Below are 16952 nucleotides of genomic sequence, written 5' to 3' on the forward strand. Positions count from 1 at the left end.
CTAGCACATACATACGTATATATAGTGCTACATATGTACATATGCAACCTAAATAATGACTGAAAAATGAATTCCAAAATCAAAAAGTATAGCATGACGACACGACATTTTTTTAAAGACTGTTTCGCATAAATGTATTTTAAAGTTCTCTGGGGGAGGGAAACCAATCTGCCAGAAGATACCTAATTTTTAAATGTTTTTTTCTCCTTTTTTTCTTTTGAGACAGGGTCTTGCTATGTTGCCCAGGCTGGTCTTGAAAGCCTGGCCTTAAGCAATCTTCCTTCCTCAGCCTCCCAAGTAGCTGGGATTACAGACATGATCCATTATACCTGGCTAATTTTTTTAAAATGTTGAAGACTTGCTACCGAAGTCCTGGTTTGCATTAACCTACGTTTCTGGAGCCCAGAGGGGCCTATGCTCCTGGGTACCTAGAGCTCAGCCTTCCAACCCTTGCAAGAAAACCTCCACGAGGGATCAGAGGTAAGTGGTGTTCTACATGGCATCACACGCCACACAGAACAGCTGAGTGCCATCCCTCAGGGCCTCCTGTGCCGCCTCAGTTGCTCTCCAGCAGTGGCCAGTGCATTTCCCTCTCTGTCCTCCTAGATGGCTCCAGAGCCAAGCAGCTCTCCCCAACCTGCAAAGACAAATGTGAGAGTGGCAGGAGAACAGGAAATGCAACCCCGTACTTCCTTGTGAATGACAGTGTCTCCCTTCCTGCTCAAGGCTCCGGTCCCTGGGTGGAGATGGGGGTGAGGCTGGCGTTAGGCACTCAGGCACCACACGACTACCACGGAGGCTGCTTCCAGGGATTGGCTCCTGCTCCCCAGCACCACTGGAAGCACAGCTCTCACTTACAGCTGGCTCTTGGAAGAGTTTAAAGCACTGCCATTGTTACTGATTTGCTGGAATTGACATTTGTAATTTAAGTATCTCCTGAATGGCTCACTACTGTAATCCCAGCACTTTGGGAGGCCCAGCTGGGAGGACTACTTGAGGTCAGGAGTTCAAGACCAGCCTGGCCAATATAGCAAAACTCTATATCTAAAAAAAAAAAAAATAGCTGGGCCTGGTAGTGCTAGCTACTCAAGAGGCTGAGGCAGGAGTATTGCTTGTGCCCAGCAGTTGAGGTTGCAATGAGCTATGATCACGCCACTGTGCTCTAGCACAGGCAACAGAGCAAGCTCTGTCAATCAGTCAATAAAATAACAGGGTGAGGAACCTGCAGCCTCAAGGCCACGTGCAGCCCTCCACTGCATCCAGACAAATCCCTTTATTCTGTAAAATTTGGATTCGGCAAAAGGCAGCTCTCACCCGTCCGTATCTGGCGCACAGACCCGGCCCCTCACCTGGAGGACCCCTCGCTTGGGTGGTCGCAGTAGCCTCCCCCTCCGGCCTTGTCCTCCGCCTGTCCTGCGGGCAGGTACCCGGGCTTAACGCTCAAAAAAGGCCCGAACCGCGGTGAATGCGGGATCCTAGGAGCCGAGGTCCTGGGGAGGGGGCGGTTCTCGAGAGGTTCTCTTGGTAACCGTTGCTAAGGAGAGGACACCTCCGGAAGTAGGTTATGCGCCTGCGCACATGGGAAACGGCGAAGGGGGCGGGGCGAGGTGGCGTTCGGCATGGCGGAGCCAGAACCAGAGTCGGAGCAGATCCGTCTGAAGTGTATCCGCAAGGAAGGCTTCTTCGTGGTGCCTCCAGAACACAGGGTGAGACGGGGTGCCACTCGGGCAACCGTGCCGCCTCGCCGGCCGCGGGGCCAGGCGGCGGCACGCTGGGACTCGGTGTCGCGCTGCGGCGCCGTGGTTTCCGGCACGCGGGACGACAGTTCCAAGGTTCCCCGCGGCAGGGGCGGAAGCCGTCCGGGCAGCCCTGGCCTGCTCTGGAGACTCCCGCCTCCCTGAGAAGGGCAGGTTCCGGGCTCCGCCTCGAGCACTTTTGAGTTTTGCACTTTGTGTTGGGGGAGAATGTACCCGTCGGAAGAGGTGGAGGCTGGGAGCCTCCCGCCGGGCTGAGACTGGGTCAGGCGCGGCCCCGCTGGGACCCGGCAGCATTCATAGCGCCCCAGTGCGAGGCCTCTGCGCTTGTGCTGCCTCGTATTCCCCTTGGCGACCCTTTGCCGAGGTGACTCTTCGGGTCGTTGAGTGGGTTTTACCGAGCTAGACAGGTGGTGGAGGGACAGAGGTGTGAGTTCTGGAAGCTGCATTGTGTTTTAACTGTTTGCTGATGCTCTGATAGGCCGAGTCACGGGTCCAGTCAGACTCAGTAACAGGTTGTGGCGTACGAGTAACGGGGGCCACACTTCAGTCCTGTGATGGTCATTGCACATCATTCGGACGTGCAGTAGGTGCTTGCTGAGTTAAGAGCGCTGTGTTGGACACTGAGACTAAAGCAGGGAGGTGGAGATCTGTCACAGGGAGCTAAGACAGCCAGCCAAGGACAATGCAAAGTGCACAGTGGTAGGTGCCTTAAGACATAAAGTGTCAGGGATTTTAGAGAAAGGGATTGTTTTCAGCTGGGGGGAAGGACGATCTTAGTAGAATGGGTGGCATTTCTTTGGGGCCACGAAATGTGTGTAGTATTTGGGTGGCTGGAGATGAGAAGGAGTAGCATGCCAGGCTTGGAGCAGCAGCCTCACAGAGGAGAGAAAGGGTAAACAGGAAGCACAAGGAGAGAGGGGATGTGAGAAGGGGAATTAAGGTGGGAAAAGAAGGCTAAGGGGAGATCATGGAAGGGTGCCAGGCCACATGATCCTGATATGGTTCCCCAGGTATCAAGAAGTAACAAGGCCTAGGGCAGAATTGTTAAGGGAAGCAGGGAAGCCAGATGTGAACTGTTAGAATTCGAACCTTGCTGCATGTACTTTCTGTTTTTTTGGGGTTTTTTTTTAATTTTATGTATTTATTTTTCGAGACAGGGGTTTTTGCTTTGTCACCCAGGCTGGAGTGGGGTGACATCATCATAGCTCACTGCAGCCTCGTACTTGGCTCCAGTGATCCTCCTGCCTCAGTCTCCTGAGTAGCTGGGACTGTAGGTGGGTGCCACGACGCCTGGCTAATTTTTATATTTTTTGTAGAGACAGGGTTTTGCTCAGGCTGGTCTTGAACTCCAGGCTTCAAACAGTCCTCCCAATTTGGCCTCCCAGAATGCTAGGAGTACAGGCATGAGCCACCTCGCTTGGCTTGCATGTACTTTTTAGATGTAAGAGGAAGAGCTCATTCAGTTCACCTAGAAGTGAATGCACCACATTAAGAAAGTGTAGTCAAGTACGGGCTCTGTACCAGGACAGAGAGAGACCCCAAAATTCAGTGACTCAGGTCATGTAGGGCCTTGTCTCTCTCTCCCTTAACATTCCAGAGAGAGGCAGCTGTTTTCCACAAGGTGGGCCAGGCATTCAGGTTCCACCTGTGTTGATGCTCCCCCTGAACTTCATCCACATCTCAGGCTGCCTCCAAGGCCAAAGAAGTAGGTGGCAACCAGCTGCCTTTCATCTGGAAGTCACATAGGTCCCTTCTCACATCCCAAGGCTGAATGCCACTAGGTAGTGTTTCATAACTCAAAGGAAATAGTGGCGTATGGATGTTGGGGACAGCAGTCTTTTCTATGGAAGTGTTCCCATACATGGCTAGTGGTTACTGTTACTGGACAGCAGACATCTGGACCATGGGAAAGTGAGTGGTTAGGCCACTCTTGGTAAACGCTGGCCCAGTATCATCACCCCCCCCTTTTTTTCTCTCTCTCTTTTTTTTTAAGGCAGAGTCTCACTCCGTTGCCCCAGCTAGAGTGCCATGGCGTCAGCCTAGCTCACAGCAACCTCAAACTCCAGGGCTCAAGCAATCCTTCTGCCTCAGCCTCCAAGTAGCTGGGAGTACAAGCATGTGCCACCATGCCCAACTAATTTTTTCTGTATATTTTAAGTTGGCCAATTAATTTTTCTATTTTTAATAGAGACAGCGTCTCGCTCTTGCTCGGGCTGGTCTTGAACTCCTGAGCTCAAATGATCCACCCACCTCGGCCTCCCAGAGTGCTAGGATTACAAGCATGAGCCACTGCGCCTGGCCCATCACCTCTTTTTATTATCAGAAAAGCCGAAGTGTGTGGTTGCTTTTCTGTTTGGTGAGCAAGTCATGAGCAGGCTTCTTTGTACAAATTATGTGTGAAATTTCCATCCTCTGCTGTCCCATTAGCTGCCAAATACCAACACTGGTGGCACCATTCTCTTTCAGCTGGGACGATGCCGGAGTGTGAAAGAGTTTGAGAAGCTGAACCGCATAGGGGAGGGCACCTATGGCATCGTGTGTGAGTACCCACGGCTGTGGTCTGCAGCCACAAGTCACACAGGACGGGGGTGTCATAGCAGCACCTGCGCTGGGGCTGGAAGGGGCTCAGACCCTGCGCTCCAAACCAGGGCAGAAACTTGTTCAAGAACTCTAGTTCCTGGTGTAATGACCACACACTTTATACCCTTTCTGGATAAACATAAGCATCGGGTTGCTAATGTCAGTAATCCAAATGTGTAACCACAGAGTGGAGATAACTGTTAGAGAAACAAAATGTAGAACTTCCAAAAGCAGCTGGAGCTTGTATGTAGTAGCTGCAAAATGGGTGTTATTCCAGAAGCTGCACAAATTATCACAATGCTTTGTGGAGCCATAGTCACACAAAATAAGGCTATTTATTTTTTCTGGATACAGTACCTTATTTAATGTTAGCACGTTATTACAAGACAGTGTTCTGCATGCTAAGAACTGAGAGCTTGGTATCACACAACTCAGCAGAGCAAAACAGCACCCCCACCCATCTCACAGGAAGAAACCCCCAGCGAACATGTGTCCTGGGCTAGGGGTTTTGCTTGCACAGAGTGAGGTCTGGGTGTCACTGGGCATTAGGTTGCCAGATAAGAGGAGGGGAGTCCTGGGAGCCCAGGAAGGGCAGTAAGAGGGAGCTCTGATGGGGGATGGATGTGTTTCCATTCCAGATCGGGCCCGGGACACCCAGACAGATGAGATTGTCGCACTGAAGAAGGTGCGGATGGACAAGGAGAAGGATGGTGAGGAGGGGGGGGGGAAGGTGTGAGTTACCTGCGGCTTCCTCGGGACTGAACCCTCCTGAGAGCTGCATGGTGCTGATGTCGCTGTGTGCAGCACAGCCAGGAAGGTGTTGTCCAGCCTCTGGGAGGGTTTGGGCGTGGCTCTAAGCCCTGCGTGCTTCTCCCCACTGTCTGCTGGGAGGGGTCTGCGTCCCCTCATCTTCCTCCCTCCCGTCTGGTGACTCTGCTTCATTGTCTCAGCACTGCTGTCACCCCCCACCTCCTGCTCATCCCCCAGCACCTGCCTGTGACACAGCAGTTGGCACAGAGAGGCTATTTGTATCTGATGAAGAGTGCTTGTTCCAATGGCCCTGATTCTCCCTAAAGTGGGGACAGTTGTAGCACCTTGTGTCAAGGGTTTAGGGTGCCTGAGAATGGCCTGGGGCTGCCTGAGGTCGACTTGGCTATAGGTTCCCCATCAGTGGGCGGGGCTCGCTGAGGCTGTTCCCCCAGGTGTCCCCATCAGCGGGCGGGGCTTGCTGAGGCTGTCCCTTCAGGTGTTCCCATCAGTGGGCGGGGCTTGCTGAGGCTGTCCCTTCAGGTGTTCCCATCAGTGGGCGGGGCTTGCTGAGGCTGTCCCTTCAGGTGTTCCCATCAGTGGGCGGGACTTGCTGAGGTTGTCCCCATCAGTGGGCAGGGCTTGCTGAGGCTGTCCCCATCAGTGGGCGGGGCTGGAGGAGGCTGTCCCTATCAGTGGGCGGGGCTTGCTGAGGCTGTCCCCATCAGTGGGTGGGGCTTGCTGAGGCTGTCCCCATCAGTGGGCGGGGCTCGCAGAGGCTGTCCCCATCAGTGGGTGGGGCTTGCTGGGGCTGTCCCCCATCAGTGGGCGGGACTTGCTGAGGCTGTCCCCATCAGTGGGCGGGGCTCGCTGAGGCTGTCCCTCCAGGTATCCCCATCAGTGGGCAGGGCTCGCTGAGGCTGTCCCCCCCCACAGGCATCCCCATCAGCAGCCTGCGTGAGATCACACTGCTTCTTCGTCTTCACCATCCGAACATCGTGGAGCTGAAGGAGGTGGTCGTGGGGAACCACCTGGAGAGGTGTGCAGTCTCCTGGCCTCTGCATCAGGCCCCAGCTGAGCCCCCCACCTGTCCCTGCCGTGGGTGGTCCCCTTCTGCAGCAGTGGAGGCCCTCTGCCCACTTGGGGCAGGCAGGAGGTAGCACTCGTCTCCCCTTTCCAGCATCTTCTTGGTGATGGGTTACTGCGAGCAGGACCTGGCCAGCCTCCTAGAGAACATGCCGACGCCCTTCTCAGAGGCCCAGGTTTGTAGCGGGGCCTGGGGTGGGACATGCGCGTACCAAACATTCCACTTCCGTCTCAGCTTTAACGAGGTGGATTTTACTGCCTGTCGGGCACCACGGGAGACTTGGGAGCCCTGCCAGCCCTGCTCATCAGATGGGTCACTGAGGAGGGGACGGACAGTAGCACCTTTCCAGCCGGGCTCCTGGCTGCCACTGGATGTGACAGGCGTGGGCTGGGCTCCCCGAAGGCACACCCTGACTGACGCCCCAGGCCCTTTGCACAGGTTAAGTGCATCGTGCTGCAGGTGCTCCGGGGTCTTCAGTACCTGCACAGGAACTTCATCATCCACAGGTGGGTGGGCAGGGCTTGGGGCATGGTCTTGGGCAGAGGGCTTGGTGGAGACAGTGCTAGTCTGTGACACTGGGGAGGGTGGTCCCTGGCGTCCGGTGCCAGCATGTCACTCCAAGTGCCGTGCAGGAGAGGAGTAGATGTGCAGTGAAGTTCTTTAACTGCTCCACAGGGAATGGTCCAGGACCAAACAAGTTACAGAAGCCCTTGTGCCCACTGGCCACTCAGAGACTGATGGTGGTTGGTGCGAGTGTCGGGGACAGGGCTCACTTGCAGTGGGGACTCACACCAGGTGAGCAGTGGCTCCGGCCCTGCGGCAGCTGATGCCACATCTGGCTGGGGACCCAGGCAGAATGGGAGGCGAGACCTCAGCTCGAGGCCTGGCCCTGCTTCTGCTTCCCAGCTGTCAGTCGCCTGTTTGCCCTCCCTTCCGAAAGGCCTAAACTTGAGGAAAAGTGCAGGAGACTGTCATATGATGCCAGTCTGCCCTTGTCACGCTTGCTTCTTGGAAGTCACCAATGTCTCTTTCTTGTCACAGGGACCTGAAAGTCTCCAACTTGCTCATGACTGATAAGGGCTGCGTAAAGACAGGTGGGTGCCTTGTGCTGGCCTCACCTGCATAGAGTTGTCCTGTGACCCCCCCCCACCTTTGCCTGGGGCGGGGGTGTTGGTCCTAACAGACACCCAGAGGCCAGAAGCTGACTTGTCTTTGTGGCCCCAGGGTGCCTGTGCCTGGCTCTGTCCCTAGGTGGTGACTTGTTAGCCCTCAGTGGGTGACACACTCCACTCTCCCTTCTCTGCTGCAGCGGATTTTGGCCTGGCCCGGGCCTACGGCATCCCAGTAAAACCAATGACTCCCAAGGTGGTGACCCTCTGGTGAGTCCTTCAGGAATGTGGGGCCCCTGGGGAGCAGGATGCGTGGTGCGGAGCTATGCAGAAGAGCTGGGTCTGGGATGGCTTCCCAGGACACAGCAGGGCTGTCCCAGGGGAAGGGATGACAGCCAGGCTCAGTGGCATCAGGGACCTGCCTTGTCCAGATGGCTGTGAAACTACCTTGGGAAGGGTCGTTTCACAGACGGGAGGGTGGGCAGCCTGTGCAGCGTCTGTAGTTCTCTCTCATTGATGTTTTTGAACAGGCGGAGCAGGGTTGTGGTTAAGGGCAGGACATGGAAGTAGCTCAGACCCAGGTCAGGATCTCCATGTAGCCTCTTTCTGCCGTGTGTCGTGTAATCCCCATCTGAAAACGGGCTGATGGTAGTGGCTGGGCATAGCCTTGTGCTAAGGGTTCCATGGTTCTTGTAACATACAGGACACTGTGGACATGGTAGCTCGCCCCCACCAGCAGCTGTAAGCAGGGTGCAGGCTAAGGGCAGAGGGTGCTGGGGTTAGGCTGTCTCCTGTGGTGGCCTGGGCTGGAGGAGCTAGTGGTGTGAGGTGGGGCGCTCCATTTTCAGGTACCGAGCTCCCGAACTGCTGCTGGGAACCACCACCCAGACCACCAGCATCGACATGTGGTGAGCACGGGCTGCCACTCCTGGGGCCTGGGAAGGGCTGAGGTGGAGCCGGGTCATGTGCTTCCTGCGCTGGGGCCCCAGGGCAGGGGTGGGAGTGGGGCTGGGAACCCGAGAGGAACATGAGAAGGCAGCTTCAGCATTCATAGGCCTTTAGTAAGGTCCACAGGAAGCCTGCCAGGGTGGGGTCATGGGCCTGGTTGAGGAACCCCGTGGTCACCTGCCTGTCCCTCCATGGTGACTTTGGACCCAGCACGGGTCTGTGGCCACAGCGAGGCCCACTCCTCCCCGCAGGGCCGTGGGCTGCATCCTGGCTGAGCTGCTGGCCCACAAGCCCCTTCTCCCTGGCACTTCTGAGATCCACCAGATCGACCTGATTGTACAGCTGCTGGGGACGCCCAATGAGAACATCTGGCCGGTGGGTGTCCAGGGCCAGCCCCTCACCCCTCCCTGTGCCTTCCCCCCATGGCTTAGCGCCTGCTTCTTCTAGGGCTTTTCCAAGCTGCCGCTGGTTGGCCAGTACAGCCTGAGGAAGCAGCCCTACAACAACCTCAAGCACAAGTTCCCGTGGCTCTCAGAGGCCGGGCTGCGCCTGGTGAATTTCCTCTTCATGTACGACCCTAAGAAAAGGTTCGGACTCCCCCCTGCAGCTCTGTGGGCCGGGCCCTTCAGGACTGCAGGGCCTGGACCTATGTATACACAGGGGTGGAAGGATATGTTAAACCTGAATCCTTCAAAGGTAGTTTCTCAGGACACAGGCCTCACTGCTGCCAAGGCTGCTCTCGTGTGTGTACAGGCACAGGCCAGGCACCCAGCCCCAGTGGCTTCTGTCCACCAACGTTGTGGAGCCTGCCATGAGGTCCCATTCCCCCCCTACCCCGCCACCCACTCTTTGGGGACTTTGAACTCAGCTGGGTGGGATGTCAGGGAAACAGGCTGAGCAAGGCCTAGGACCCCACTAACGGCTTTGCCACCTTTCTCTAGGGCCACAGCTGGGGACTGCCTGGAGAGCTCCTACTTCAAGGAGAAGCCCCTCCGTGAGTGCCAGACTCCCTCAGGCTCTGCTCTAGGGGAGCCTGCCCAGCAGCCCGTTTTGTCTGGGGTGGGGTGCAGGCCCTGGGCAGACACTGTCTGCAGGCACATAGGCCCTCCATGGGTTGGGGGTGGGGACAGATGGAGCAGGGGCAGCATAGGGCCAGGGCCCAAGGCAGAGCTGGGCTCAGCCCTTGAGATGCTTCCTTTGCCTGGGGCCCTGCCTGGGCAGCCCCCCACCCCCACCTCACACTAAGCTGTTCTCTTCCCTGCAGCCTGCGAGCCAGAGCTTATGCCCACCTTCCCTCACCACCGCAACAAGCGGGCCGCCCCGGCCACGGCTGAGGGCCAGACCAAGCGCAAGCCCTGATGCTGAGCCTGGCACACACCTGCACCCCTCGGCTGGATCATTTTGTCAGCAGTGGACAGGCAGGGACCCTGTCAGGCTGGGCTGACCAGCCATCTGGGATCCAGCTCGTCCCCTTGGCTAGGACATCCTCCTCCAGGCAACTCCACCACACCCTCTTCTGCACCCACCCCCAGAAACAGGCAGGGGTGGGAGTTCTAGAAGGGCTGGGCTTCTAGAGCACGGGGCCTCGCCCATCACTTCCGCTTCTGTCTGGTAGAATTTGAGACTGACCCCCCACTCTTAGCAGGAACTGTGAGTGCAGGCCCATCCCCATGGCTGCCCTGGAAACGCTAGTGGGTGCTGACCTGGGACTTGTGTTGCCTCTTGGTCACCAGCAGCTGCCCAGGGCTGAGTGATTGGGGGTGCACCCCTGAGCACACCAGGAGAGCCGGGCTGTAGGCTGAGCTGGGTCTGGCCCCAAGAAGAGGGGTATGGTTGGGTCTAAATGCTGAGGGAGGAAAATAGTGGGTTCCCATCCCATAAAAGCTTTCCTAACACTGTGGTTTCTCCATCGTTTAATGTACTTTGGGGCTCTGATTCTTGCAACATTGACAGTCTCCTCTGAGTGTGCTGGGAAGGGGGTGGGTTGGGTTGGAGGGATGAGGGTGGTGCCCAGTACCCTGGTGGCCAGGGAGGGGCAAGCCCAGAACAGCCTCCCAATAGCCCAGGCCAAGAGCACCAGTCCCAAAGGTGGGCCAGGCCAGACCCCTCCTCCCCAGCTTGGGGACTGTGCTGCCTCAGGAGCAGGTACACGGGAACTGGCTGCACCTTTACCCACTGGACCCACCACAAGCCCAGCAGCCTGCGAGGCCCCTCACCCCCACCTTCCACCTGGAAGGCTGGGGTGCTGCTGAGGACCTCTGTCCTCCTGGCAGGGGAGTGATGCTCACGGCCAGGCTGGTGCCTCCTACCACCTGTTCCCTGACAGCTGCAGCTCTCGGTCACCCTTTTCTGTCTGGGAAGCTGGCCCTGTCGGCTGTGCCTGTGACACCCTAGGAGAAGGGCCAGGGAACCCACAGCCAGGTCCACTGTGCACCAGGCAGAGGCCCCGCCTGGCCTTAGTGCCAGCTGCAGGATCTCAGGGGCCTCCCTGTGTGGGTAACACCCTGGAGACAAGGAAGTGACATGTCCTGGACCACAGACTTCGTGGAGCAGGTCAGGAGCTACAGGCCAGCCAGAGGGCCTGAGGGGTCAGGGTTCCTTCTCAGGGAGAGGTTTGAGCACGTGACATGGACAAGTAGGCTGGGCCCCTCCACCCTCCACAGGTGGGCATGGCCTGGGTACCAAGGACAGGGAATGGCCCCCTCAGGAGGTGCCTTGTATGAGACAAGGGCAACCCCCCCAGCCCCTCCCAAGTGGGGCCTGGACTCTAACTTCTTCCATGCCCAGGGCAGGGCAGCCATCGGGCCATATCCCCAAAGAGAAGCACCATGGGAACTGTCTCCCAAAAGCCCTCGACCTGGGGCCCCTCGGGGCCTAGGGCCGGGCCCCAGGGCTGTCGTAGAGCAGGGTGTCCATCTGAGCGCGCTGTAGCCACAAGCGACGCTGGGTCTCCCCAAGCAACACGCGCAGTGAGTGGCTGGGGCGGCAGGCGGGCAGGGCCGAGCAGTGGGCTGCGTGCAGCTGGCGGCAAGTGTCGCAGCAGAGGGTGGGCAGTGCGCCCGGGAGCAGGCAGCCATGCGCCTGGTAGCCTGGGGGATCAGGGGCAGCCCCGTAGGCTGAGGCCGATGCCTCTTCTGGCCTCATGCGTCGGGGACTGGCCCCCCCAGGGCTCCTGGGGGCTTCGGGAACGGCCAGGTCTCCAGGCTGACTCAGCTCTCGGCGCAGAGAGAGAAAGGAGAAGGCTGAGGGCTCAGGCTCCAGCTCCTCCTCTGAGGCCCCGTAGGGTGGGCTGCTGGCCCGAGACAGCTCCTCACCTGGGGCCTCCCAGGCCCGGCCTCCAGAGCCCCATAATTTGGCACTCTGCTCCCAGAGTGGGGGCCTGTAGGCCAGCTCCACGGGGGGCGAGTCTGGGCCTGGGGATGGCTCCTCGTACAGACTGGCCTCCTCAGAGCCCTCATCCTCCTGCAGGTCCCGGTACAAGTCCAGGGGGGGCCTGTAAGCAGCAGGAGAGCCCCGGGGGGGCAGGGGCGGTGGTTCCTCGTCCTGGGCCAGCCGCTGCTGCAGCCAGGCCACACAGGAGGCCACGTCCCCACTGGCCCGCCGGGCCTGCAGCAGCTCCTCAGCCGGCAGCACACTGGTGCCCAGCTGGGCCAGCACCTCCCCCAGGATCTCGCACTCGAGCCGGAGGGCAAAGCAGCCCAGGGCCACCTGGACCAGCTGGCAGGCTGGGGGAAGGGCAGTCACCATGAGGCGGTGGTTGTCCCTGCGCACGTAGCCCATCTTCTGGAAGCTCTTGAGGAGGAGGTCCTCCGAGAGTACACCCTTGAGCACGTGCACGTAGCCCCCTGAGAAGGTCTGCAAGGGAGAGACCTGGTCAGCCACAGCCCACCCTCCCCAGGCTGGAGACCCCCAGGGCCCATCTGCCCTGGCTTTGGCCGCCTTCTGATGCTGGGGCCCATCCCCAGAGACTCATCTAATCAGTCTGGGGCAGGCCTGGGCATCAGAATTTTTAAGTTGTAGTTAAAAATAGTATTCACTGGCTCATAAATTGGAACACAAAGAGCCCTTACATTGAGAAATTCTACTCTTCTCATTTCAGATGCACTTGGCCAGGTGTTTGGTTATACAAACACAAACGCAGAAGAATGCAACTTGCCCCCTTAGCTGGAAACCTCTTAAGTGCACTATTCTGAACTTTGGTTTCTTCCATTTCAGCCTCGACATCTTTCCCTGTGGGGCCAGGGGCTTTGCCACTGGGTTTTCCACCATGTGGCTGAAGCGTACAACTGGCTGAGAGCCCTGGAGTAACCAAACCAAAGTCCCTTCTAGCTGCAGTTAGGTGATGAATGAAAGGAACGACTAGGACAACGATGTGTCTCTCTCAACTTAAAAATTCCTTACTCTAGGACCAGGCACTTACGACATCTCCCACCATTGGGCACCAACTGTGTGCCCACCGTGCTCAGGACTCTGTGTTCATCCCTGTAGCCCAGAAACTGGATTACTCAGAGGAGGAAACGGGTTGCAAGAGATTTGGTAATTTGCCCAAAGCCACACAGCCAAGAGGCAGGACCAGCACTAAGCAGGTCTGCCCACCTGCGAAACCCAGCGTTACTCTCCCGGCCCCCAGCCTGCGAACGTCCCAAGGGCAGGCCTGCCCATCCTCCCCTCCGGTCTGAATGGACGGATCCGAGTCCCGCAACCTCGGGCCAGCAGGTGTCCCCGTGGAGCAGCTCCCGCGCCCCTCAAGAGAGGCTGCCGCTACCATGGCAACTGGCGGAGGCGTACCTCGCCCACGTGTGCAGTGACGTCATCGCCTTCCTACTCTGGAATTAGCTCAGCGCTCCCGGTGGCCCTACCCCCTCATGCAGGCCAGCGGCTCACCTAGAGGGGTCAGGCTAGCCCTGGGCACAGCCTCCGAGCCGGGGCCAAGGAGTGAACTAGGTCCGTGCCCAGTCCCTGCTGACTTCGCAGGGCACACACCCATCCGCCTGCTCCTCCCAGCCTCAGCGTCCTCTGCAAATGGGATCAGCCCACATACTGGAGAAATTAGGATGACCATGGGACCTCAAGTCCCTCTCGTGCGCCTGTCCTTGGATTTCCATGGCAACTAGGGCCGCGAGGCCACTTCTGGGACTGCAGTGATTTGGACTTTAAGGGTAGGGTTTCCCCCGGGTAGGTAGCATCCAAGCCCCTCTGCCCGCCCCAGGTTCTTAGTCCTGGGAGTGCCCCAAAGCCCTCGGTTGGGAGCTGACCCAACACGCGCCAGTCCGCTGAGTGCTGTGAGCTCCGGAGGCCACCTGAAATCCCTCTCTCCCGACAGGAGCCAGCCCCCGGCAGCCTGGTAGGAAAAGCAACCGAGGCCCTGTCGCCCGCGGGCGCGCTCCCGTTTGGTCCAGCGCCCTACCTTGATGGTGGTGAACTCCTTCCTCCAGGGCAGCAGGTACAGGTGCACAGCGGCCAGCTCCAGCAGCTCGAAGGCGCGGGCCAGGGCGCGCAGCGCGGGTGCTAGGTCGGCGCGGCCCCACAGGCCGTCGGTGAGCAGCGCCAGCGCGTCGTCCTGCAGCGCCCCGTGCAGGTCGAAGTCCTCCACCAGGATCTGCCAGAGCACGGCCCGCAGCGAGGGGTCCCCGCACACGCCCGCGCGTCCCCGCCGCAGCTCGCGCTCCAGGCACAGCCGGTAGTCCTCCGACAGCGAGCTACTGCCCATCCTGCGGTGGGGTGGGGGGATCAGGAACCACAGACGCCTCCCGCAGCTGTTCGGCCCGGGTCTCTACAGCACCCCCCACCCCGCATCCGCAGGGTCCCTCCAGCCAGAGAACACGCCCCTCCTCCGGCTCTACGCCCCCTACCCCGCATCCGCAGGGCCCCTTCAGCCTGGAGCTCCAGTCCTTTCCAGCGGAGCGGCTTCCAGCACGTGCAGCGCCCCCCTTCCGGCCTGCAGACCGCGGCCCTGGCGGCTGTGCGCACCGGACAGACAGCGCCCCTTCCCTGACCCCCGTCCTGGCCACAGGCCTCTTCGCCACCAGATCGAGCTGCGGGTCCCCCACGCGCTACCTGTCCGTCCCCGGCAGTCCGGACGTCGCCGCTGCTCAGCGCTGGCCTCTCCCCGGCCGCGCGCTTCCGCCGGGCGTGGGCTCCGCGCGCGGGCCGTGCGGTGACGCAGGGGGCGGACCTGCCGGTTGCCACCCTCGGCTACCGACGGGGCGGGCGGGGCCTGGGGAAGGCGGGGAACGGCGGTCCCGCCCGCCGAGCGCCTGCACCTCTGCGGCCGCCAGTCCCGTCGCCTCCCGCCTCCCCGGGGCTAGCGTCGTCCACCGCCAACCCTGGGCGAGAGCTGCGGGCGCTTGGCGCCTGCTTGTTCCGACAGCCCCTCCCGCGGGGCGGGGGCGGGAGCCCGCTCGGTCTTCCCGTCGGAGCGGGCTTCCCGGAGCCGACTCTGGGGAGCGCCCACCGCAGGGACCAGGGCTCCGCTCGGCCGCGCCTGCAGGGGGCTGGGGCGCCAGCGGCGGCGGGGCCACCCACATTGGCTGGCGAGGATTGGCTGAGGGCACAGGGCGGGGTAATCCGACGGGGGCGGGGACGCCCCATTTCCAGGCGGAGATTGGCTAGCGTGCGGAGGGCGGGGCCTCTCCCGGCGGGGGTAGGGCCGCCCGCACATCTGGGTGGGGATTGGCTGGGGGCGTGGGGCGGGGCCCCATTTCTAGGCGGGGATTGGCTGGGAGCGTGGGGCGGGGCCATCAGTGTGTGTCTTGGCGTCGCTGTCACTGTGTGCTCGCGGGCCCGGCGAGCCCGGGGTTTGCACCGCCCGGTTGCGTGGTCTCGGGCGGCCCTCGGGCCTGGGAGCTTCGTCGGGGGCTCTTGGAGGCAGCGCGACGGCCCGGCTGGCTCCGTGGGACGTGCTGCTGTTTGCCCCGCGCCGTTGGCCCCGGGCTAAGCCGCCCCGTGGCGGGCGGAGCAGGCAGAGGGTCCGGCATAGAGCGAGGCCCACCTGCCCCTCCTGCCCGCCGGACGGACCCGAGCTTGCCACGTGGCCTGCTGGGCGCCGGTCTGAGTCTCAGCACGTTCGCCCGGCACTTGCGTTGTGACCGGGCTGGCGCGTTCCGGGCGGGACACTGGTCCTCTCACTGTTGACGGGCCCCAGCCTCGCTGCCACGCCAACCGCGAGGGGCCGCCGACTTCGTGCGCCTCCACCTCCCTTAGCCTCCCCCCAGCTCGCGACTGAGCTCGTGCGGCCCGGTGCTCCGTCCCGCTGGGCCTAGAGCCCCGAACCGACTGGGTTTCGTTCCCGCTGCGACTCCTGGGATGGGCCTGACCCGGTGTGACCCTGCCTTGCCACATGGAAAGCCTTGCCCTGGGCTGTGAGGTCCTCCTGGAACCTGTGAATGTGGCTTTATTCGGAAATAGGGTTTTTAGAGATGTAATCAAGTCAAGATGAGATTATTCTGGATTAGGACGGACCCTAAATCCAGTATGACTGGTGTCCCCGTAAGAAGTGAGAAATTTAGACACAGATGCATGGGGAGGAGGCTGGAGTGATGCAGCTTCAAGCCAAAGAACACCGAGAATTCCTGCCTGCAGCCACCTTCAGACACTGGTCCTCTCGCTGTTGACTGGCCCCAGCCTCGCTCCCACGCCATGCCCACATCATGGTTTCAGGTTTCTGATCGGCAGAACCTTGAGAGTAAATTTCAGTTCTAAGTCATTCATTCTATGGCATTTGTCATGGCAGCCCCAGGACATTCATCCAAACCTCATGTATCTGCTCTAACAGCTCTGAGGTCCCAGCTGACTGCAGCATCAACCGCAGATAGTGGGCAAAACCAAACCGTAGTCACTGGGTTACCCCAACCTGGAAGCTGCCCTGGGTTACGCCTGGGGAGGGACAGAGACAAGCTGACCCCTCTGAGCCCTGCCCAAATACTGTTGTGTATTCCAGCCAGTGAGTTGCGGTGGTTTGTCACACAGGGGGTAGCTACCTGGGACACAGTGGCTTCACATTTCTTTTTCTTTTCTTTTCTTTTCTTTTTTTTTTTTTTGAGACAGAGTCTCGCTGTGTTGCCCAGGTTAGAGTGAGTGCCGTGGCGTCAGCCTAGCTCACAGCAACCTCAAACTCCTGGGCTCAAGCGATCCTGTTGCCTCAGCCTCCCAAGTAGCTGGGACTACAGGCATGTGCCACCATGCCCGGCTAATTTTTTCTATATATACTAGTTGGCCAATTAATTTCTTTCTATTTATAGTAGAGGCGGGGGTCATGCTCTTGCTCAGGTTGGTTTTGAACTCCTGACATTGAGCAATCCTCCGGCCTCAGCCTCCCAGAGTACTAGGATTACAGGTGTGAGCCACCGCGCCCGGCCGGCTTCACATTTCTTTCTTTGCTTCCCCAGGGATGGATGCTACAGTGCCTCAACTCTGCCTCCCACACATCCTGTGGACCCTGGGCTAAGAGCAGAAGCAGACTCCCTAGTCAGAGGGTCCACCTGTACTTACCTAACCCAGGACGGCCACCTGGTTCTCTCAAGTTCCCTGCCCCATCCGGCCCACAGCTGTGCACTGGGTCCCTCTCTCCCCACACATCACCACACTCAGCACTTTCCAGCTTGCTGATTTTCACCAGTCTAATGGGTGTGACGTTATATCTTGTTTAATTTGCATTTGATTTTTGCTATGATTTGAACATGAATTATGCAGAATAGCTTTTTTGATTTCCTTCTCTACAGGTAG

General features: G+C 59.3%; 2 protein-coding genes across 5 annotated transcripts; one reads left to right on the top strand and one right to left on the bottom strand.

The window, feature by feature from the left end:
* The first annotated feature begins 1588 nt into the window (after positions 1 to 1588).
* Positions 1589 to 10128, top strand: CDK10 (cyclin dependent kinase 10). 3 transcript variants are annotated; one of them, XM_012737239.3, is made up of 13 exons: positions 1589 to 1706; positions 4224 to 4296; positions 4976 to 5047; positions 6021 to 6123; positions 6265 to 6346; positions 6610 to 6677; positions 7213 to 7265; positions 7481 to 7550; positions 8129 to 8188; positions 8480 to 8603; positions 8676 to 8815; positions 9170 to 9222; positions 9493 to 10128. In XM_012737239.3, exons 1-13 carry the CDS (start codon positions 1620 to 1622, stop codon positions 9585 to 9587), a joined length of 1080 nt encoding a protein of 359 aa, XP_012592693.2. In that variant the 5' UTR covers positions 1589 to 1619; the 3' UTR covers positions 9588 to 10128. The 3 variants fall into 3 exon arrangements, with proteins under 3 accessions (XP_012592693.2, XP_012592697.2, XP_012592696.2); XM_012737243.3 differs by lacking the exon at positions 1589 to 1706 and adding an exon at positions 1807 to 2121; XM_012737242.3 differs by lacking the exon at positions 1589 to 1706 and adding an exon at positions 2269 to 2456.
* SPATA2L (spermatogenesis associated 2 like) lies at positions 10125 to 14708 on the bottom strand. 2 transcript variants are annotated; one of them, XM_012737237.3, is made up of 3 exons: positions 14286 to 14708; positions 13636 to 13939; positions 10125 to 12083 (listed from the first exon to the last, which is right to left on the bottom strand). In XM_012737237.3, exons 2-3 carry the CDS (start codon positions 13936 to 13938, stop codon positions 11103 to 11105), a joined length of 1284 nt encoding a protein of 427 aa, XP_012592691.1. In that variant the 5' UTR covers position 13939; positions 14286 to 14708; the 3' UTR covers positions 10125 to 11102. The 2 variants fall into 2 exon arrangements, with proteins under 2 accessions (XP_012592691.1, XP_012592692.1); XM_012737238.3 differs by lacking the exon at positions 14286 to 14708 and having other exon boundaries at positions 13636 to 14274.
* Positions 14709 to 16952: the final 2244 nt, after the last annotated feature.

This window comes from Microcebus murinus, chromosome 20, assembly GCF_040939455.1.
Source record: "Microcebus murinus isolate Inina chromosome 20, M.murinus_Inina_mat1.0, whole genome shotgun sequence".
NCBI lineage: Eukaryota > Metazoa > Chordata > Mammalia > Primates > Cheirogaleidae > Microcebus > Microcebus murinus.

Coding starts and splice junctions, on each gene's coding strand:
- SPATA2L (XM_012737237.3), bottom strand. CDS start 13,938: ATGGGCAGTAGCTCGCTGTCGGAGGACTACCGGCTGTGCCTGGAGCGC. Junction 12,084..13,635: donor AGGAGTTCACCACCATCAAG/GTAGGGCGCTGG, acceptor TCTCCCTTGCAG/ACCTTCTCAGGGGGCTACGT.
- CDK10 (XM_012737239.3), top strand. CDS start 1,620: ATGGCGGAGCCAGAACCAGAGTCGGAGCAGATCCGTCTGAAGTGTATC. Junction 6,124..6,264: donor GTGGGGAACCACCTGGAGAG/GTGTGCAGTCTC, acceptor TCCCCTTTCCAG/CATCTTCTTGGTGATGGGTT. Junction 8,189..8,479: donor ACCACCAGCATCGACATGTG/GTGAGCACGGGC, acceptor TCCTCCCCGCAG/GGCCGTGGGCTGCATCCTGG.